The sequence below is a fragment of the Falco peregrinus genome, chromosome 2, assembly GCF_023634155.1.
Source record: "Falco peregrinus isolate bFalPer1 chromosome 2, bFalPer1.pri, whole genome shotgun sequence".
Classification (NCBI taxonomy): Eukaryota; Metazoa; Chordata; class Aves; order Falconiformes; family Falconidae; genus Falco; species Falco peregrinus.
In genome coordinates this window covers 38,466,288-38,483,652 of record NC_073722.1, presented here as the reverse complement: position 1 = coordinate 38,483,652, position 17,365 = coordinate 38,466,288, and the positions used below count along the sequence as shown (strand labels likewise).

The window sequence follows — 17,365 nt, the reverse complement described above, 5'->3', positions numbered from 1 at the left end:
AAGGAACGAGCAAAAGGAGCACATCTGCAATAGTGCTGGAGTTGATGCAAACCTCCCACCCCTCCATGTTCACCATGGTCTGCTCGCCACCATGCAGCGAGCTCGATGCCTTGGGATGGAAACGCAGCAGGAGACACCCTCCAGGAGCTCACTGACCACTCCACTGCTCATGGGACATCCACCCCCCAGGACCAACACCCACACCCCTTCTGTAGTGCCCCACATGCCAGAGGGCCAACCCCAGAGCCCACAAGGCGGGGTACCCCACGGAGACCCTGTTACCTCTACCCGCAGGATGTCATCCACAGAAATGTCCTCCACCTTCTGCTCCACATGCTCCACCAGTTTGGTCTCCAGCTCCACCAGGATCCTGCCACGATACGCGACTCCCTCGCCCTTGGGGTAGACCAGGGACAGGCGTCAGGACCCCCATGCCCCCTCCCCACAGGCGAGCTCTGTCTTTGCTTTCAATGGGCTTCACGGCAGATCAGGCAAAGTATTTCTGCAAGCACTTCCAAGGTAGAGAGCACTTGGGCAGCGGCGCGGCATCAGGAGGTGTTTAGCTAGTGGGAATAGCCAGCGACAGAAAATGCAGTGCAAGCTCCTAGTAACAAAGCCGGTTTGGGTTAATAGCAGCTTTCTTTTGGCAAGGAGAAGTGGTAGTTTATTTTAGGTTGTGCTGGAAAGAAGCCGACGTCACCTTTCCTAAATTGAGCGTCTCGTAAGGGTCAGGGAAGCCGGTGAACTCCCGGGGGCTGCCGTAGAGGTTGATATAGCAGGGACCGAAGGTCGGCAGGAACCCGAGCCCATCATCCACTGGTGACCGCAGGGAAAAAGAGCTGTTAGAGATTCCCGAAGGCACCTCGGGGACATGTCCCACAGGGCTTTGCTGCAGGACCATGGGGACCACACACATGCGGCTGGAGGCCACAAAAATGCTGCAGTTTTCAACCCCTTTGAGTCCTACCACCACTTACCTTTTTTCAGGGGAAAGACAAGGTGGGGCTGTGTGGGGATCACAGAGCTTCCCAGTCCCAGGAAGAGACCCCAGAGAAGGGGAGCATCGCTTTGCTGGTGCGAACCAGCACAGGGGATTTACACCAGCCAAAGAGCTGGCCCCATGCTCCTCTTAAGGCAGTAAAAGCATGCTTGGAAAAGAATCACTTGTTTTTATAAAATGTCGAGCAAAGGGGCAGAAATCGCTTGCAGGGTCCTGCCCTAGGCTCCCAAGCCAGCTCTGCACAGCTGGCTCAGCACACATAAGGCTGCAAAGACATCACTGCCCAACAGGGACACCCCAAAACCGCTGTGGGGTTGAGCTGGAGCCATCCCCACCTCCCACCAAGGTGCCCAGGCGTGACACAGCCGGTTCTGCCCCAGCTCCGGGCAGCATTCCAGCCCTGACAGCAACTGAGCCAGCGAAACGATTACCAAGCAGCGACTGCAAACCGAGAGGCTAAGGGGGACGTACGGTCTGCGGCTTTCAGAGGCTTCGCGAGAGCAGGAAACTCATCTGAGGCACAAAGAAAAGGAGAGAGGTTAGGAAAGGCTGGCAGAGGAGCACGGAGGGTTATGGGAAACGAGGGTGGATGCTCTCATGGGCTTTTGGTGCTGACAGAGAGACAGAGAGAGAAAGGGGGAGGCTGTTACACAGCCCTATCGCCCTCCCAGAGACCATAGGATTGGTGTGGAAGAGGAGGATCTGAGCATCCTTGCAGGATGCTCCATGTGTCGCAAAAGCTGGATGGAGCCACAGTTCCCCAGCACCTCCTCGAGATCAAGTGGTGGTGTGTGCTGGCAGACCCCCTGCAGCCTCCAGCACCTCCTCCCTTTCTGGCCTCTCTCTCTCTCTGGACCAGCCCAGAAACTGCAGTTTAACTGGGGAAGAGGAGGGCTGGACACACAAGCACCACAGTGGAGAACAGTGCTGCACCCCAATTCCATGCCTGCATGCACTGGGAAGGGCACAGGCTGCGGGGCACGAGCTTCGCACCAGGCTCAAGCCCTGGTAGCTGCTGCCAGCTTCATCCATCGCCCCTACCATGTGGGGATGCCCATGACGGGATGGGGGGTTGCAGGGCACCCAAGAGTCTCAGAGATGCACAAAGCAAAGGGGGCAGAGCGAGGGGGTCCCAGTGGGGTTGCACATGCCACCAAGCCGTTAGCAGTGGGAGACGCTCATGCAGGTTAGGGTAGTCTCTGCTCCTGGCCCTGCCCTGGTTCTCAGCAGCCCCACAACTGTGTCCCAGCTCCCTGCCCTCCCACTTGGCACAGGTGACACAGTCGGCGTCACCCAGCCCATCCCTGCCAGCACCTCTGCAGTGGTCCTTTGCTTCGGAAAACCCCTGGGACTTGCAACAGCACTTCCTCAGCACAAGCTGGCCTGAACCCCCATCCTACCTCGTGACAACCACTATATGCCACCTAAAGAGGAGCCACTAAACAGGGGCACACACAGGTGGGACATAGCATCTTCCAGCAACAATGACACCACTGCCTGCCAACAACCACACAGGGGATCACAGCCACCTCCGCACAGCAACGAAAAGAGGAAGCAATACCTCTGGCACACCATGGTCCTGCAGCCTCCCATCCCAACACCCCTGGGAGGAGCTGAAGATCACAGAATCACAGCATGGTTTGGGTTGGAACGCACCCTAAAGCCCATCCAGTCCCACCCCCCTGCCACGGGCAGGGACACCTCCCACCAGCCCAGGCTGCTCCAAGCCCCGTCCAGCCTGGCCTGGGACACTGCCAGGGATGGGGCATCCACAGCTGCTCTGGGCAGCCTGTGCCAGCATCTCGCCACCCTCACAGGGAAGAATTTCTTCCTAATGTCTAATCTAAATCTTCCCTTTTTTTAGTTTAAAAAGATCCTCAAAACAACAAATCAGGAGGGGCCAGGTCCAATCAGAAAAGAGACCGCAGGACAGAGCATCCCCCAGCACCGCGTCCTGGTGACTGTGCAGGGACCATCGTGGCCATGACATCCTCCAAACCAACACCAGCCTCCAGCCGTGATCATGCAGTGCTCCTCCATGGCCATGCACCCCAAATCCTGTCCTGCTGCCCCCGGCTTACCCTCCAGCTCCCCACCAGGGGCCGAGATCTTGGACATGCAGAGGTAAGCAGTGCCGATGATATCGTTGTGCGTCAGACGGTCCCTGCAACACAACCCGTGATGCTGTCACACCGCGGAATGGGGAGGGGGGATTCCTGTGGGGCCTCCCCCTGCCTATCCTGCTCCTCCAGCTCTGCTTTGCCCACAGGCAGGCACAGGGAGCCCCTCCGGTGAGCCCTCTCCCCACTCACCAGTCGGTCACCCGGATCCTCATCTTCTCGCACATGGAAGGGAACTGGGAAAAGAGGTAGGGAAAGGAGTGGTGAGCTGCGTGGGGGTGGGTGGGGTGCTGGGGGGGGCACCCCCACTTACCATCGCTGGCAGCGTCAGGCGCTGGTTCCACTGCGGGTTGGCGTTCTTCTCCAGGATCCTCGAGTAGAGCTGGAGATGGGAGATGGGGGGTGAAAAGTCAGTGCTGCCCCAGTGCTCACAGCTCACTTCAGAAAAGCAAGGCTGCCACATGCCCTATCCACGCAGCTGGAAAGCCTCAGGTTCCCCAAAATACACACTCCATTCGCTCTGCATCGCGTTGGTAAACCCCTCTGTGCAGGAGGCAGAGGATGCTATGGGCTGCTTGGGGATCTCACTCCCACCCCCCACCCTGGGACCACCAGAAACTCACCCCCTTCCCACTGTGGTTGCTCAAAATAATGTCCCAAGCCCCTGGCACCACCCCAACACTGTCCCCAGGGAAAGAATTATGGGCAGAGGAGACTCTGAGCCCTTCAGTGCTGCTGTGGATCAAAAGACAAGCAGCAGCTCCTGGGCATATTGCTGGAGGAGACCCGGATTCAAAGGGAGCAGGCTGCGGCTCTGCAAAGCCAGCAGAGCCACCTCCACACCCTGGATGGTCATGGGGGGACATTCAGCGGCACTGGGGACAGCCAGCCGGCCACTTCAGGCAGTGCCAAGAAGAGCAGCACAACCCTCCACTGCTGCAGTACCCGCCCTCCCCCAGCAGCTCGGCCTCCCCGTCCCCATTTTTGATGCAACAGCACCACGAAGAGCCCAGCAAAGAAACTACTCCAGTGCAGCCCGGCACACCGTGTCTGGTGGCACCGCTCCTGCCGCACACACCTGAGGACAGGGCTGGGGACATGAGCTGGGCTGCAGCACGTGTCATTGCAGAGGGAAAGAAAACCAGGCGTGACAAGGACTGATGGGACCTTTGCAAATGCTCCAGCAAAGCACCAAATTTTCCCCGTGCACGGCCACCATCCCAGCCCCAGGGACCCGGAGGAGCTGCCCTGCTCTGGCTGCTCACCGTCTTGCCTGCAAAGCTGACTTCCACGAAAGGATCGACCAGGTTCTTCTTGTTGCTCTCGAAGCCAAAGATCTGCCTGACATTGTCCATGACGGCATCATCCACTGGGAGGAGAAGGAGATGCTGAAAGCTCACGGAAGTGCGCAGCATCTGGACGCCCCGGTTCCAGACAGGCTGCCCCACCAAGCAGGCTACGCATCTCCATCAAGCCAGGTGGGGACGAGCAGGACGGTAAAACCAGTTTGCACCAGTAAGAGACTTATCTCCCAGTACATTATGGCTGAGCAGTATCTGCAAGGCCTTTGGATCAAGGCTATGGATAAAGTTTCCTTAACTGTGACTCTATCCCTCTCCAGCACATTGCAACGCGCTGCAATGCCAGGGGCTGGACCTGGCACACTCCTGCCCAGCAAAGGAAACACTTACTCTGGGGCAAGTCTTCAGCTTTGAAGATTTTCAGGCAGAAGTGAGCTCCTCTCAGGGTGACCCCGGTGGGGCGCAGGAGGTTGCCCTCGATGTCTTCCTTGTCTTCAGAGACCTCCTTCTTCTCCAGCTGCAGGACAAAGGACAAGAGGAAAACACTACCCATCTTCCTAAAAGTCCTGAGATGAGCAGCAAAACCCCAAAATCCCTGCACCTAGGCCCCAGAATGGAGAAAGATCAAAGCTGCAGCTTCCCTGGGAACAGGCGTGAGGTTTGGTGGCCCAGGGCAGTGGAAAGTACCACGGGTGGAAGGTCCCCCCACCGCAGCCAGGGTGGTACTCACAGGAGCTTCATCTCCAGGCCCCAGCACAAACAGGCTGACTTTCAGGTAGCCCTTGGCCCCCGCGGAGAAGTCCTCTGGGTCAGAAAGCAACAGCCATTTTCTGAGGAAAGCATGTTCTGGGAGAGAAAAGAGATGGAGACCTACGTGCTGGTCCTCACATGGGCAGGGAGATGGCTCCAAGGATGCCATTGGGTGTTATTTTTGATAATAAATACTACATTCCTTTTATACAGAATAGAATAGAATATAGAATGAAAACAGAATGGAATAGAATGGGATGGAATAATGTCAGTTGGAAGGGACCTACAATGATCATCTAGTCCAACTGCCTGACCGCTTCAGGGCTGACCAAAAGTTAAACCACATTATCAAGGGATTTGCCTTATAGTTCTCCATCTTTACAGCCAAAATTACCAAGTTGTTCTCTGCAGTGATTAGGGTAGGACATTTTTTAGAAGCATTCTTTTATCTTCTTTGAGATAAAATAATAGTTAAATGATAAAATAATGAGCCAGACTCAAGACAAAAAAAGTGAACTGGTGGGGCTTTCTGCCAGCGAGTCGGTGGCACAATGACACGAAAGCCTGAAGGACACATGTCTCGGGAAAGGGAAGATAAATGGGTGGTGGTGATGGACACAGGTTCATACATGGGAGAGCTGTGACGTGTGTGCATTTCCTGAATTTTTGGCCCCCAAAAAAGTGTTTCCCAAAGCAACCTCCCACAGTGACCCTGGCCCAGACCCCAACTGCCCGCTGTGCTCACTTGGCTCGGAGTAAATGGTCTCGACATCCATCTGTGTAATAAATGAAAAAGAAATGCCAGTGTTCACCCCGTGGATTAATGAGGCAGAAAACAGGGCAAGAGAGGGGAGAAAGTGGCCTTACCCGAAACTCCCCGATCACTGAGTCCGTCCGGAAAGACCGAGAGTCCACAACCTGCAGGATGAAAATAAGGAAAAACAGTAAATCCAGCCCAAATCCTCCTAGGATGGAGGACCCCGCTGCATGCCCGCATGAGAAATAGGGGGATGTTTTCCAGGGTGCTGCAGGGAGGGGAGACAGGGCAATGGCCCCAGGCATCACCCCAGCCCTCCCAAGGGGCAGGACCAACGTTTTCTGAAGCTCACCGTGATGAAGATGGGTGTGTCAAAAAGTTCAGATGGTGACTCGAAGACATTGAAGAAGAAGGTCTGCAGGGAAGAGGGGTGAGGGTGCAAGGTGAAGGTCTGCCCCAGCCTTCCCCACCAGGGCTTGTCCACACCTCCCATGTCCCTGACTCCGCAGGCTGGAGCCTCTTCCCCTCCGGTTAGGTGAGACCCTACCCCGTTAATAGCAACAGCCTCCGAAGGGGCTGTGCTGGGTGACTTTGGTGCACCTGGGTGAGCATCGCCCTCCGGTTTGCTTTTGCAGGGCTGGTTTGCAAAAGCACATCCAGACCAGTTCCCCTAGAGGGTATCCAAATAAAGCACAGCTGCAGGTTGAAGCAGGCTTTGGGGACATCCCAAAAGGTGGGATTGAAGTCCCCAGCCTTGTCCCCAGTGCAAGTCGCCTGCAGCTCTCTAAGCATGCCCATCCCTGTGTTGCCCAACCCTGTGCAGCCCTGCCCAGAACATGTCACCAGGATGCTACCAGCAGCTCTGGGACACAAGTCACCTTGGGAAGGTGACCAAGACAAGCCCTGCACAAAGGCAGGGGATGCTGCCCTGCCGAAGAGCTCGCTGTGGCTTCCTGCTGCTGTTGCTGCTCTCCCTTTACAGTCTCCATCACCACACCCCAGCCTCTGGGCTGCACTGGAATTTCCATCACTCAGGACCCCGACCCATAACCTTTCCAAGCCTTTCCTGGTGCCCCCAGCCACACTTGGAGCAGGGACCAACCCTCACCTCATCAAAGAAGGGGCTGTTGCCTTTGCGTATCCTCGTCCTCTTGGTCTGCCCAGTGGCCGTCACCTTCACCACAGGCCTGATGTTGACCCCGGGGAGCTGCCGGCCCTCAATGACCCTCACCCTGATCTGGGATGGGAAAGACGACAGGGCAGGGGTCTATGGGCTTGGTCCTACCCTGGGATGTGCACCTCAGGGGGGCACCTCGCAGGTGATGAACCCCCCATAGGGACACACTGGGGGCACATGAGGAGGGGGGGTTCAAGGGGAGCATCTCATCCCCACCTGGAAGTCCTGCGGCTTGTTGGATAGAGGCTTTTTGGGTGAGCTCCTCCTTCGCTTCAGCCCCTGGACATGGTGCACGGGGGGCTTGCGGGGCAGCGAGGGCAGCTCAGACCCCGGTGGCCCCGAGGAGGAGGAGGGCTCAGTCTCATCCCCCGTCGCTGCCTGATCCTCTGTCTCCTCCTCTCCAGTCGTCTCTGCACAGGGCGAGAAGGGAGATGAAGGACTGAGCGAAGTGGGGCCAGGCATCACAGAACCGCAGGGGGAGGGGTATAGCTGCAAAAACTGTGATGCTACGGCGGGATGCATCCCCGCCCTGGTGTCACACGTGAAGATTTCTCGTTACCAGTGACCGTGTCGGGCTCAGCAGTGGCCGGTGCTGGCTCAGGAGGGGCTGGTGGGGGAAACAGGGGGACAGCTCCTGGTGGGGGGATGTAGGACACCTGCAGGATGAGAAAAGCCTGGAAAAAAAGAAATAATTGTTATACAGTGTCCAGAAATGCTCTCCCGGGGTCTGAGCCTCGATGCCAGATGCCACCCATGATGTTCTGCCCAGACATGGAGGATGCAGTCGAAACAGCCGCAGCAGCTAGATAAATACCGGGAAAAAGGGATGGAGGAGGGGGACAGCAGGGAAACGTGCCCCAGGGCTCATGGGGTGCAAGGTCCCAGCACTGTGGCCACCCAGCCCCTATCCCGGTAGATGGCAGCCCCAGGCTGGGTTGAGCCAGGGCTGGATTCTGGGAAGGGAGTGGGAGGGAGATGCTGAGGCAGAGGCAGGGAAACCCTCGGGGAGAGGGGAGCTGCGGAAAGGGAGATGCAAGATTTAAGTGGCTGCAAGGGGTGGTCCTGGCGCTCCCCTGCAGAGCCTGCTGGACACCCAGCGGGAACATCCCCGTCCCGTGGCTACACAGCAGGGACATTGCTCACACTGGTCTCCAACTGGGAGCTGCAACTGGCAGGGGCATTGCTCACACTGGTCTCCAACTGGGAGCTGCAACTGGCAGGGGCATTGCTCACACTGGTCTCCAACTGGGAGCTACAGCCGGTAGGGACATGGCTCAGACTGGTCTCCAACTGGGAGCTGTAGCTGGCAGGGACATGGCTCATACTGGTTCGGGCGCATGGACTCACCCCAGTGCTCTGCTTCTTGGTGTCCAGCAAGGGGAGGTTGTAGGAGGCTGCCAGGCTGGGGGAGGAGAGGACATCTCGCAGGGGCACTCGGGCTTCTCCCAAAAACCTGGGGGCAAAGAGCACCAGGGACATGGGCGGGGGAAGGGGCTGAGGAGTTGCAGATGCTGCCAACCCAGCACGCACCACCAACCCACAGGGGAGGGGCAGGGGGGGACACTTGCTGGCAGCTGCCCGAGGGGACATTTGGTGACTCAGAGCCAGCCCAGATGAAACAACAGGGGCAAGCATCTCCAGGGGCTTTGTCCACTTTTTAGCAAGGAAAAGCATTAAAAGTCCACACTGAGGCACCAGGAGCCCCAGCCCAAAGCGCTGATGGATCTTCCTTTGCCAGCGGAGAAAGCAGAGCTGCCAGGGGCAGGAGTTTCCCCAGGGGTGGGTGAGATCCAAGCTGGCAGCCAAGGCTGGTATCCCTATGCCACCATCATCCAGAAGGATTTTAAACCACCATAAAACCGATTTTCCCCTACTGAGTTTCAGCATCTCCCTGGTGCTCCGCTTCTGGTCAACCCTTCCTGCACCATGCCACCTCCCACCCCAGCCAGCAGTGCCAGTTCCCCCACAAACCAGGGCTGGCTGCAGAGTGGGACCAGTGCTGCTGCCCAGCTCCTGCCACCCAGAGCCAGGAAAGCCCCCAGACCACTTTTTCCTGTCCTAACAGCACGACAAGATCGTGGAGCAGATCCTCCAGGAAGACATGTCGAAAGGCATGGAAGGCGGGGAGGTGATTAGAGATGACCAACGTGCCCTCGCCATGGGCAAATTGTGCCTGATTAATCTGGTGACCTTCTACTGGCCACATCAGTGGGCAAGGGAAGAGCTACGGATGACATCTACCTGGACTTCTCTAAGGCCTTTGGTACGGTCTTCAAGAACCTTCATAACTCTAAATTGGAGAGACACAGGTTTGATGGATTGATTGTTAGGTAAGGAATTGACTGGATGGCCACTTCTGAAGAGTTACAGTCAATGCCCAAGTGGAAACCAGGAATGAGTGGTGTTCCTCAAGGGTCCATAGTGGGACCAATAATATTTAGTATCTTCTCCATGGACATAGACAGTGGAATTGAGTGCACCCTCAGCCACTTGGAGATGGCACCAAGCTGAGTGATGCAGGTGATTCACTCAAGGGAAGGGATGCTGTCCAGAGGAGGTACCTGGAGAAGCACAAGAAATGGGCCCATGTGAACTTCATGAGGTTCAACAAGGCCAAGTGCAACGTCCTGCACCTGGGCTGGTGCAATCCCCCACCCCAGCACAGCTGGGGGGATGAAGGGATGGAGAGCAGCCCTACCCAGAAGAACCTGGAGGTGCTGGTGGATGAGAAGCTGGGCATGACCCAGCACTGTGCGCTCGCAGCCCAGAGAGCCACCCGTGCCCTGGGCTGCATCCCCTGCAGCGTGGCCGGCCTGGCAAGGGAGGGGGCTCTGCCCCTCTGCCCCGCTGCCCCGCTCTGGTGAGACCCCCCTGCAGCGCTGCCTCCAGCTCGGGGGTCCTCAGCACAGGAGAGACGTGGAGCTGTTGGAGCGGGGCCAGAGGGGACCACGGGGATGGTCAGAGGCTGGAGCAGCTCTGCTGTGGGGACAGGCTGGGAGAGTTGGGGGGGTTCAGCCTGGAGAAGGGAAGGCTGTGGGGAGACCTCAGAGCACCTCCCAGTGCCTGAAGGGGCTGCAAGAAAGCTGGAGGGGCTTTTCACAAGGGCATGTAGGAATAGGACAAAGGGGAATGGCTTTGCACTGAAAGAGGGGAGATTCAGATCAGATATTAGGAAGAAATTCTTCCCTGTGAGGGTGGCGAGGCGCTGGCACAGGCTGCCCAGAGCAGCTGTGGATGCCCCATCCCTGGCAGCGTCCCAGGCCAGGCTGGATGGGGCTTGGAGCAGCCTGGGCTGCTGGGAGGTGTCCCTGCCCATGGCAGGGGTGGGACTGGGTGGGCTTTAAGGTCCCTTCCAACCCAAACCGTGCTGTGATTCTGTGACTTCAGACAGCAAGCGTTAATTGCCAGTCACCAGGTAATTGCCCCATTTGGGTATTGCAGCATCCATGTGGGTGGTCAGGCCAGTATTTTCTCCCAAAGGAAGTAAAAGCGAAATTCCACTGTCACCTTTGTGATGGAGAGGGGACCACTCGCAAGAGCATCTCAGTCCCCATGGGTCACAACGGAGTGGCTGCTCCCCACACTGGTAGACACCATCTCCCTGTGCTGGGAGCCGGAACCCTTCTCCCATCCTCCCCTCGCTATTTATAAAGACACACAACGCCACCGAACTGGACCAGACCCAATTTCCACCTCCGCTGGCCTCCAGCCCAAGAGCAAATCCAGCATCGGCTCCAGACATGGAAATGGTATACTTCACGCCAGGGCCATCCACCCCATCCCAGCCAGAGCAGGACAGCAGGTTCCCACCTTCCGCTGCCCAAAAATAACTTCCTTCCTTTATTTTTTATCCTGTGCAAGCACTGATCCTGACCAAAGGAGCCCGACATGCAGACGTGGGTTGCCGGCTGAGTACCCCGGGGCTGGAGGCGGCATCACCACCTGCTCTCACCCTTCTTCCTAACGCCATCACTGCAAGGAGGGAGACCCCAGATCCATGGGGAAACCTCTGCTGTCCCTGGCGTGAGGGGCACCAGGAACTGCTGTGAGAAAGGAAGCCGCCCTGGGCTGTTTGTTTTGCAAACGCCGCCCTTTCCAGCTCTGCCGGCACAGCATGCTTGGGAAAGGAGCTTGGCTGCCGTCTCACAAGTCCCCAGCCAAGTGCCCATCACCATGGCCTCACAGCACCAGCACTGCTCCTGGGACAGGCAGCTGTGCTGGTGCGACAGCCCGGGGGCGGTGGTGGGCACAAGGGTCCCTTATGTGCTCCTGGCCCTCAAATACTGTTTTTTTCTCCCCAGCCCTTGAGCGAAGCAGCCCAGAAATGCAGCTCTCGCCTCCCACCAGCCGCCACCGTGGCAAAGGGCAGCCGGCACTGGGGTGCAACATGCGGAGCCAGGGAAGAGCCCAAGCCCCCTCCCCAGCCCTGTTGTGCAAAGCCTTGTGCATGCACAGGCTGTGCTGGTGGTGGGAGCAGGGCAGGGGGCTCACACCCAGCATCTGACCCAGAAACCCACCTGTTCCGCCCCACAGTCTCATGGTCTTTCACAACGACGGTCAGCTCAGCACCCGGGTCCAGGGGAGTTCCCTTCAAATCCCACTCGAAGCCCTGGAAGGGATAAGAAAGGAGCCAGGGTCAGTGGCCAGCCGAGGCCACGATGCTCAATGCCAGCTTCCAGCGGCTCCAGCACCTCCGGGGTCTTTTGAAAGTGGAGAACCAAAACACCAGACCCATTTCACTGTCACTATACTGACAGCACAAGTCTCAGCACTGCACATGCCTGGAGCAAAATTTCCCAGCAGACCCACAGAAAAATGATGCCCCAGGCAAACACCTTCCCCTCATCATGGATTAAAAGTGAAGGAGCAAAAAACAGGAGCTGGCACACAGCATTTCTGCACCAAAACAGTGTTAATTGCTCACCAAAAACCCTTTTTTTTTTTAATTTTGAGCCATGTAAGAACAGGTCAGGGTTAGAAGGAAGAAGGTTCGTGAAAAAAATATCCTCCCCTGGGCCAGACTGATGAATAAAACACACTTGTTTTCCCTTTGAGCTGCAATATTTTTAAACAGCTTCTTTTAATGTGCGTGCCTAGCCCCGATAAGATCTTGATGGAAGGGGAAGAGGCAGGAGCAAAGGGCTGCATGGAGCTGGCTCAATTCCGCTCCTCTGCTGCCCAGAATCTTGGACATGAAGCTGTCCACGGTGGGGTGATGGGGACCGACCCCAACCCCCTCCATGAGGTGACAATCCCGGGGCATCACCAGGTCCCCCAAGCCCCTTGTGCCTGGGTCACCTGGCTGGGCTTGCACCCAAGTCCCACAGCACCCTCCATGCCCAGGCTGGTCCCTGTGGGGATGGGGACAAGGATGGAGACACACTCACCTCGTTCCATACGGGGTTCACGTTGTTCTTGATGACTTTAGTCCTCTTCTTCACACCTGCAGGAAGGAACACAGACAGGTCAGACCAGCTTCCCTGCCTAACTGTGGGGCAAGACCCCAAAATTAAACTCCATCCACCACATGCATGTGAGGCTGGAAGCCTCCAGTGATACCCGCAGCTCCCAGGAGCAGGATTAGGCCCTGCTCCTTGCACACATAGGCTCTGGAGCCCCACTTTGAGCTCCAGCCCTGCCACAAACCTTGCTGGAAAACCCTGAGGGAGTCATTTCAATGCACCGTGCCTCAGATTCCCCATGAGCAGGGCGGAGAGGAGGCTCCCAAAGGCTGCTGTGTGGGATTTTGGGCTGGAAAATGTCACAGGGGACCCAAACATCCTCCTCCCCCACACCAGACCTCAGTACAGTCCCAGGCAGGTTCCCCTGCGACCACCAGCTGGATGCCTGCACACTGAACAGGCTGGGGGGGGCTGGCCCACTAACATCCCCAAAAGACGCAGATGGGGGTACTGTCACCTGGTCCCCAGGTGTGGGACCGCAGCCATTCCAGGGCGCAGAGTCGGGCAGCAGCAGTTAAAAGCAGCACAAACCCAACATCCTGAGGAGCCGTGGTGCTGGGGGTCTCCAGCCCTGCCAGAGCAGCCCCCCACAACAGCTGCACCCTGAAACCGCGACCTTCACATTACACTGAAAACCAGCCAAACGCCGGCCCCAAGGGGCCACATCACGGGAGGGACTGGGGGAAGAGGAAAAGGAAGAGCCGAACAATAGCGGTGACTCAAACCCCGGGGGACACCAGCCAGGCGCCCTGCAGCGCCCTATAGATATATATAGGTACCCCAGGCTGTGGGTATGGCACACAGGACTGACGGGGAGCCTGAGGCGCTCATTCAAAATATTCTCCTTTTTCGTTGTTGTTGTTGTTTTCACATCACTAAATGAATCTTTTCCTGTTTCAGATTTTAAGATTTCTCTCATTTCAGATAAAAGATTTCCAGTCTCTTCTCCATCTCCCAGCCCGGAGCTGGAGTGGCCGCGGGAGCCAGGCTGGGGCCGGGGGCAGGCAGAGCTGCCATCGCCCCAACACGGCACCTCTGGACAATGTCACCGAGCCTGAGAGATAACACCCTCGATGTAAGGCACGTCTTCTGCTTATGCCTCATGCCCATGGGATGCAGAGCCCTGGAATTCCCCCCACATTCCCAGGACTGTGATTTGGCCACCAAGAGCTGCTTTGCACCTTGGCGGGGGATGGATGGAGCCCACTCTGGTCGAGCACCCAGCACCCACGGTGGGGTGGAACACACGAGGGGTCCCGGAGCCGGCAGGGAAGGGGCTGGCAGCAGCACCATTCCCCCCACCCACCCCACACAGCACAGGAAAGGCTAGGTCAGAAGCCACTCATCCCTTTCCTTTCTTTATTTTTTTTTTTCTAAAAATGGACATTTTCCACCACCAGGAAATGGCTGTCAAGAAAGAAAAAAAAAATAGTGACATCCTCATGTGAGGACTTTCGAGGTGCAAATGCAGCGCTCCCTTCCCCGACCTTCATCCTCCAACACCCACAGCAATGCCATAACCCCCTAGATAAAGCTTTCTTTTTGTCAATCTCATATTATTAATTAGAAGACCTTAACGAGAGCAAAGTACAAGAGCGACTGAGAGCACCCAAAGGCGCGACACCCTGCAGCAAAGCCAGGTCCTGCTCTTTGCCGCGGCTCACCCCCTTTTAGATGCCGTGACACTGGGTGGCAGTACTAAATGACTGTCGTCGTCCCCCAGGAAAAATCCCCACTGAGGCAACAGCATTTCTCACTGTCCCCCACAACCCTGCACACCCCCAAAATCACGGAGGAAGAGCATTAAAAATCACAGTCCACCCCAGGGACCCTGGGATGCATCATGCGTGTCAGCACGGGATGCATCAGAAGGTGGGGATGGAGGGGGTTACGGTGCACTGGGTAGTGGAGTGGGCAATATGGGTGAGGGGGTGGAATTTTGCAAGGATTTAGGACAAGGATGGGGTTTAGCAAAGCCCGGCTTCTGCGGGGCATCCAGCCAGGACATACATCCTGGCCGGGCGCCCCGCATAAGCCGGGCTTTGCTGGAGGAAGCTGTAAAACCAAACAAGAATCTAGCAAGGCAATAATCCTGCCCACTCCCAAGATTTGGGGTCCCCTCACCTCGGAAAGTCAGGCTGGCCACAGGGTCGCTTTGTTTGTCCCCCTTGTCCAAGTTGGGGAGGTGGCTGGCTCGTTGGAGCAAGCAACGCAGCATGGCTGGACGATGGAGCAGGGCACGGTGAAGCCAAAGAGGGCTCGGCCCCGGGCACGATCCGGCCCCCCATTCACCGCCTCCCACCCACCCCCCATCCCCACCCCCCGGCGGCCGGAGGAGCTGCCCGGACGGCGACACGGAGCGCCTCAGCGCGGTGGCTCCCGAGGTTGCAAGAGGCGGGATGCTGCGAGCCACGGGGCTACCAAAGACGCGGGAGCCGGGTATGCTGAGAGACCCGGGGACGGTGAATTAAATCACCGGGAGTCAGGGATGCTGCGAGCTCCCGGAGTGGTAAATAAATGAATGACACCCAAGGATGCTGCAAGGATCCGAGGATGCCCGAGCACCAGGATCCAGGGGTACTGCAGGCTCTGAGGATGTCCAAGAACCGGGATCCGGGGATGGTAAATAAATTAGTGACACCCAGGGATGCTGCAGAATTCGAGGATGGCTGAGCACTGGGATCTGGAGATGCTGCAAGCCCCTGAGATGGTAAATTAAATCATCAGGACCCAGGGATGCTGTGAACCCCGAGGACGCCCAAGCACCAGGATCCAGGGATGCTGTGAACCCCAGGGATGGTAAACAAATCACCGGGATCCAGGGATGCCCTGGGGATGGTAAATCACCAGGACTGGGAATGCTGCAAGCTTTGGGGTGCTGTGGGACCTGGGGGTGCCTGAGCATGGGGCCCCAAGGACGCTGCAAGCCCTGGGGATGGTGAATCATCCAGACCCAGGGGTACTGCAAGGCCCAAGGGTGCAAAAGCACAAGCTTCTGGGGATGCTGCAAGTTCAGGGTGACCAAGTACCTGGACCAGGGAGCACTGTGAGCTGCAGGAATGCCCAAGCAGTGGACCCTGGGGATGGAACACCTCCAGGGATGCTGAGGCAGCAGGATGTGGGTGATGCCACACACACACAAGCCCCTGGTAACACTGGAGCACTGGGACTGTGAGGGTGACACACCACAGGGCTGCAGAGCATCAGCACCCTTGGGCTGAGCTGACACCAGTGGTTGCGGGGGACACATTCCTGCTGTCACCCCCTTCCCTGTCCCCAGGAGCAGAGGCAGGGACTGTCCCTCTGTCACAGGGAGGGAAAAGCTGGTGCTCAGCCCGGTGGGCAAGAGGCTTCCCACAGCCGTGACCACAGACAGGGACACTGTGACAGTGGGGCAGGGACCTCTGTGCCACGAAGGAAGGTCACAGTCCCCCCCCAGCCACAGAGCCAGGCACAGCTGCTGACACACAGCCCCAAAAAGGTGCTTTTTCACCCTAAAGATATCCAGAGCATTATAAACAAGCCACGAGGGGCCAGTGGGTATCTCAGTCTCCTGCCACCCCTCACGGGGAGGGTTTGGGAGCCAGCCTAGGCTGGCTCCCCTGCGGCCACTGCCACCACCCAGGGGACCAGGGACAGACAGCGGCCCAGCACTGCCCCCCCCTCCCGCACCCTGCCCAGCCCCATCATCTCATGGGGAGCCACGGCAGAGCCCCCCGAGCCCGGCAAAGCAACAGCTCAGCCGTGGGGTGCCGCAGGATAGGGCCCGCTGCGATGTGGGTGCGCTGTGAATGAATCCCCGGGCAAAGGGACCCCCCCCACCCGGCCCAGGGAGAGGGCTGGGGGGGTCAGAACTGCGGGGGTGCAGGCAGAGGGGTGGGGGGCCGGGGAAGTGGGTGTCCGGCAGGTTCCCAACATGTAACCAGCCCCACGCACCCGTGGGACCCTCGCCCATGGGGGTCACGGGCAAGCGTGGCAGCACCCGCCTGCCCATCAGCACTCCCAGCGCCGAGCAGAGGCCAGAAATAGCCCCGGCTGGCGGGTGCCGTCACCGCTCAGCTATGCCCCCCCGCGACTCTGCCCCCCTCTCCCCCTCAAGTAAGGAAGGATCCCAGGGGGGACTCCCCACGCATCCACTCCGCACAGAGCAGGGGGGCAACGGGACCCACGGGAGTGGGGGGCTGCGTGCACCACACATTGCGGGAGGGGGGCGCATCAGATCGGGGCGGGGCGGGCACGGGATGGATGAAGACGCAGGACCCCACCCCACCCCTTCCAGCACCGTCCCCGCCGACTGGACAGAACCCGATGCAACCCCCACCACCCCCCCAACGCGACCCCCCCTCCCCGCACCTCCGAAGCCGGCGGAGCAGTAGGCATCGCTGATGTCCGCGTCCGGCGTGCGGACATTTTCCGCGTGGAGGATGAAGACGCGGAGCATCGCTCCGGCCCGGCCGCCTCCCGCCCCGCCGGCCCCCGCCCGGGACCCACCGCCCCCCTCCCCCGGGACCCGCCCCTCTTAAAGGGGAACGGCTGCGGCCGGGGCTGGATGCGGCCCCGCAGGCGGGGCGGCGTGGGGGAGACCCCACACACACGCTCCTTGGGGCGGCTGGCAGAGACCCCGGAGGATGGAGGGCGGGGGGGGGGCTTAGGGCTGGTCCCCCCCACCAAGCAGCGGGTTGGGGAGCCTCCAGGTGCAGCCCCAGCCCCTCACCCTGAGGCCAGGGCCGGGGGGTCAACATTAGCTCTGGGGTGGGAAAGTGGGCTCTTCGGGGGAGCCGAGGGATATTCAGTGTGA

At 58.5% G+C, this 17,365-nt stretch overlaps 1 protein-coding gene across 15 annotated transcripts in view; it reads right to left on the bottom strand.

The window, feature by feature from the left end:
- The window catches only part of DYSF (dysferlin), a 104,378-nt gene extending 87,354 nt beyond the window's left edge, over positions 1–17,024 (bottom strand). For 7 of the 15 annotated variants that reach the window (XM_027789732.2, XM_055796231.1, XM_027789735.2 and 4 more), the window contains exons 1-19: positions 14,692–14,830; positions 12,493–12,548; positions 11,623–11,714; positions 8,453–8,558; positions 7,665–7,779; positions 7,322–7,515; positions 7,037–7,165; positions 6,281–6,343; positions 6,039–6,089; positions 5,917–5,947; positions 5,152–5,267; positions 4,812–4,938; positions 4,386–4,489; positions 3,434–3,502; positions 3,313–3,356; positions 3,082–3,164; positions 1,472–1,513; positions 701–816; positions 283–396 (exon numbers count right to left, since the gene is read on the bottom strand). In XM_027789732.2, the coding sequence (XP_027645533.2) occupies positions 283–396; positions 701–816; positions 1,472–1,513; positions 3,082–3,164; positions 3,313–3,356; positions 3,434–3,502; positions 4,386–4,489; positions 4,812–4,938; positions 5,152–5,267; positions 5,917–5,947; positions 6,039–6,089; positions 6,281–6,343; positions 7,037–7,165; positions 7,322–7,515; positions 7,665–7,779; positions 8,453–8,558; positions 11,623–11,714; positions 12,493–12,548; positions 14,692–14,785 (1,746 nt within the window). In that variant the 5' untranslated portion in view covers positions 14,786–14,830. Of the gene's footprint in view, positions 1–282; positions 397–700; positions 817–1,471; positions 1,514–3,081; positions 3,165–3,312; positions 3,357–3,433; positions 3,503–4,385; positions 4,490–4,811; positions 4,939–5,151; positions 5,268–5,916; positions 5,948–6,038; positions 6,090–6,280; positions 6,344–7,036; positions 7,166–7,321; positions 7,516–7,664; positions 7,780–8,452; positions 8,559–11,622; positions 11,715–12,492; positions 12,549–14,691; positions 14,831–16,920 lie in introns of those variants that run through there. The other 8 variants (XM_055796232.1, XM_055796237.1, XM_055796238.1 and 5 more) reach the window with 3 other exon arrangements.
- Positions 17,025–17,365: the final 341 nt, after the last annotated feature.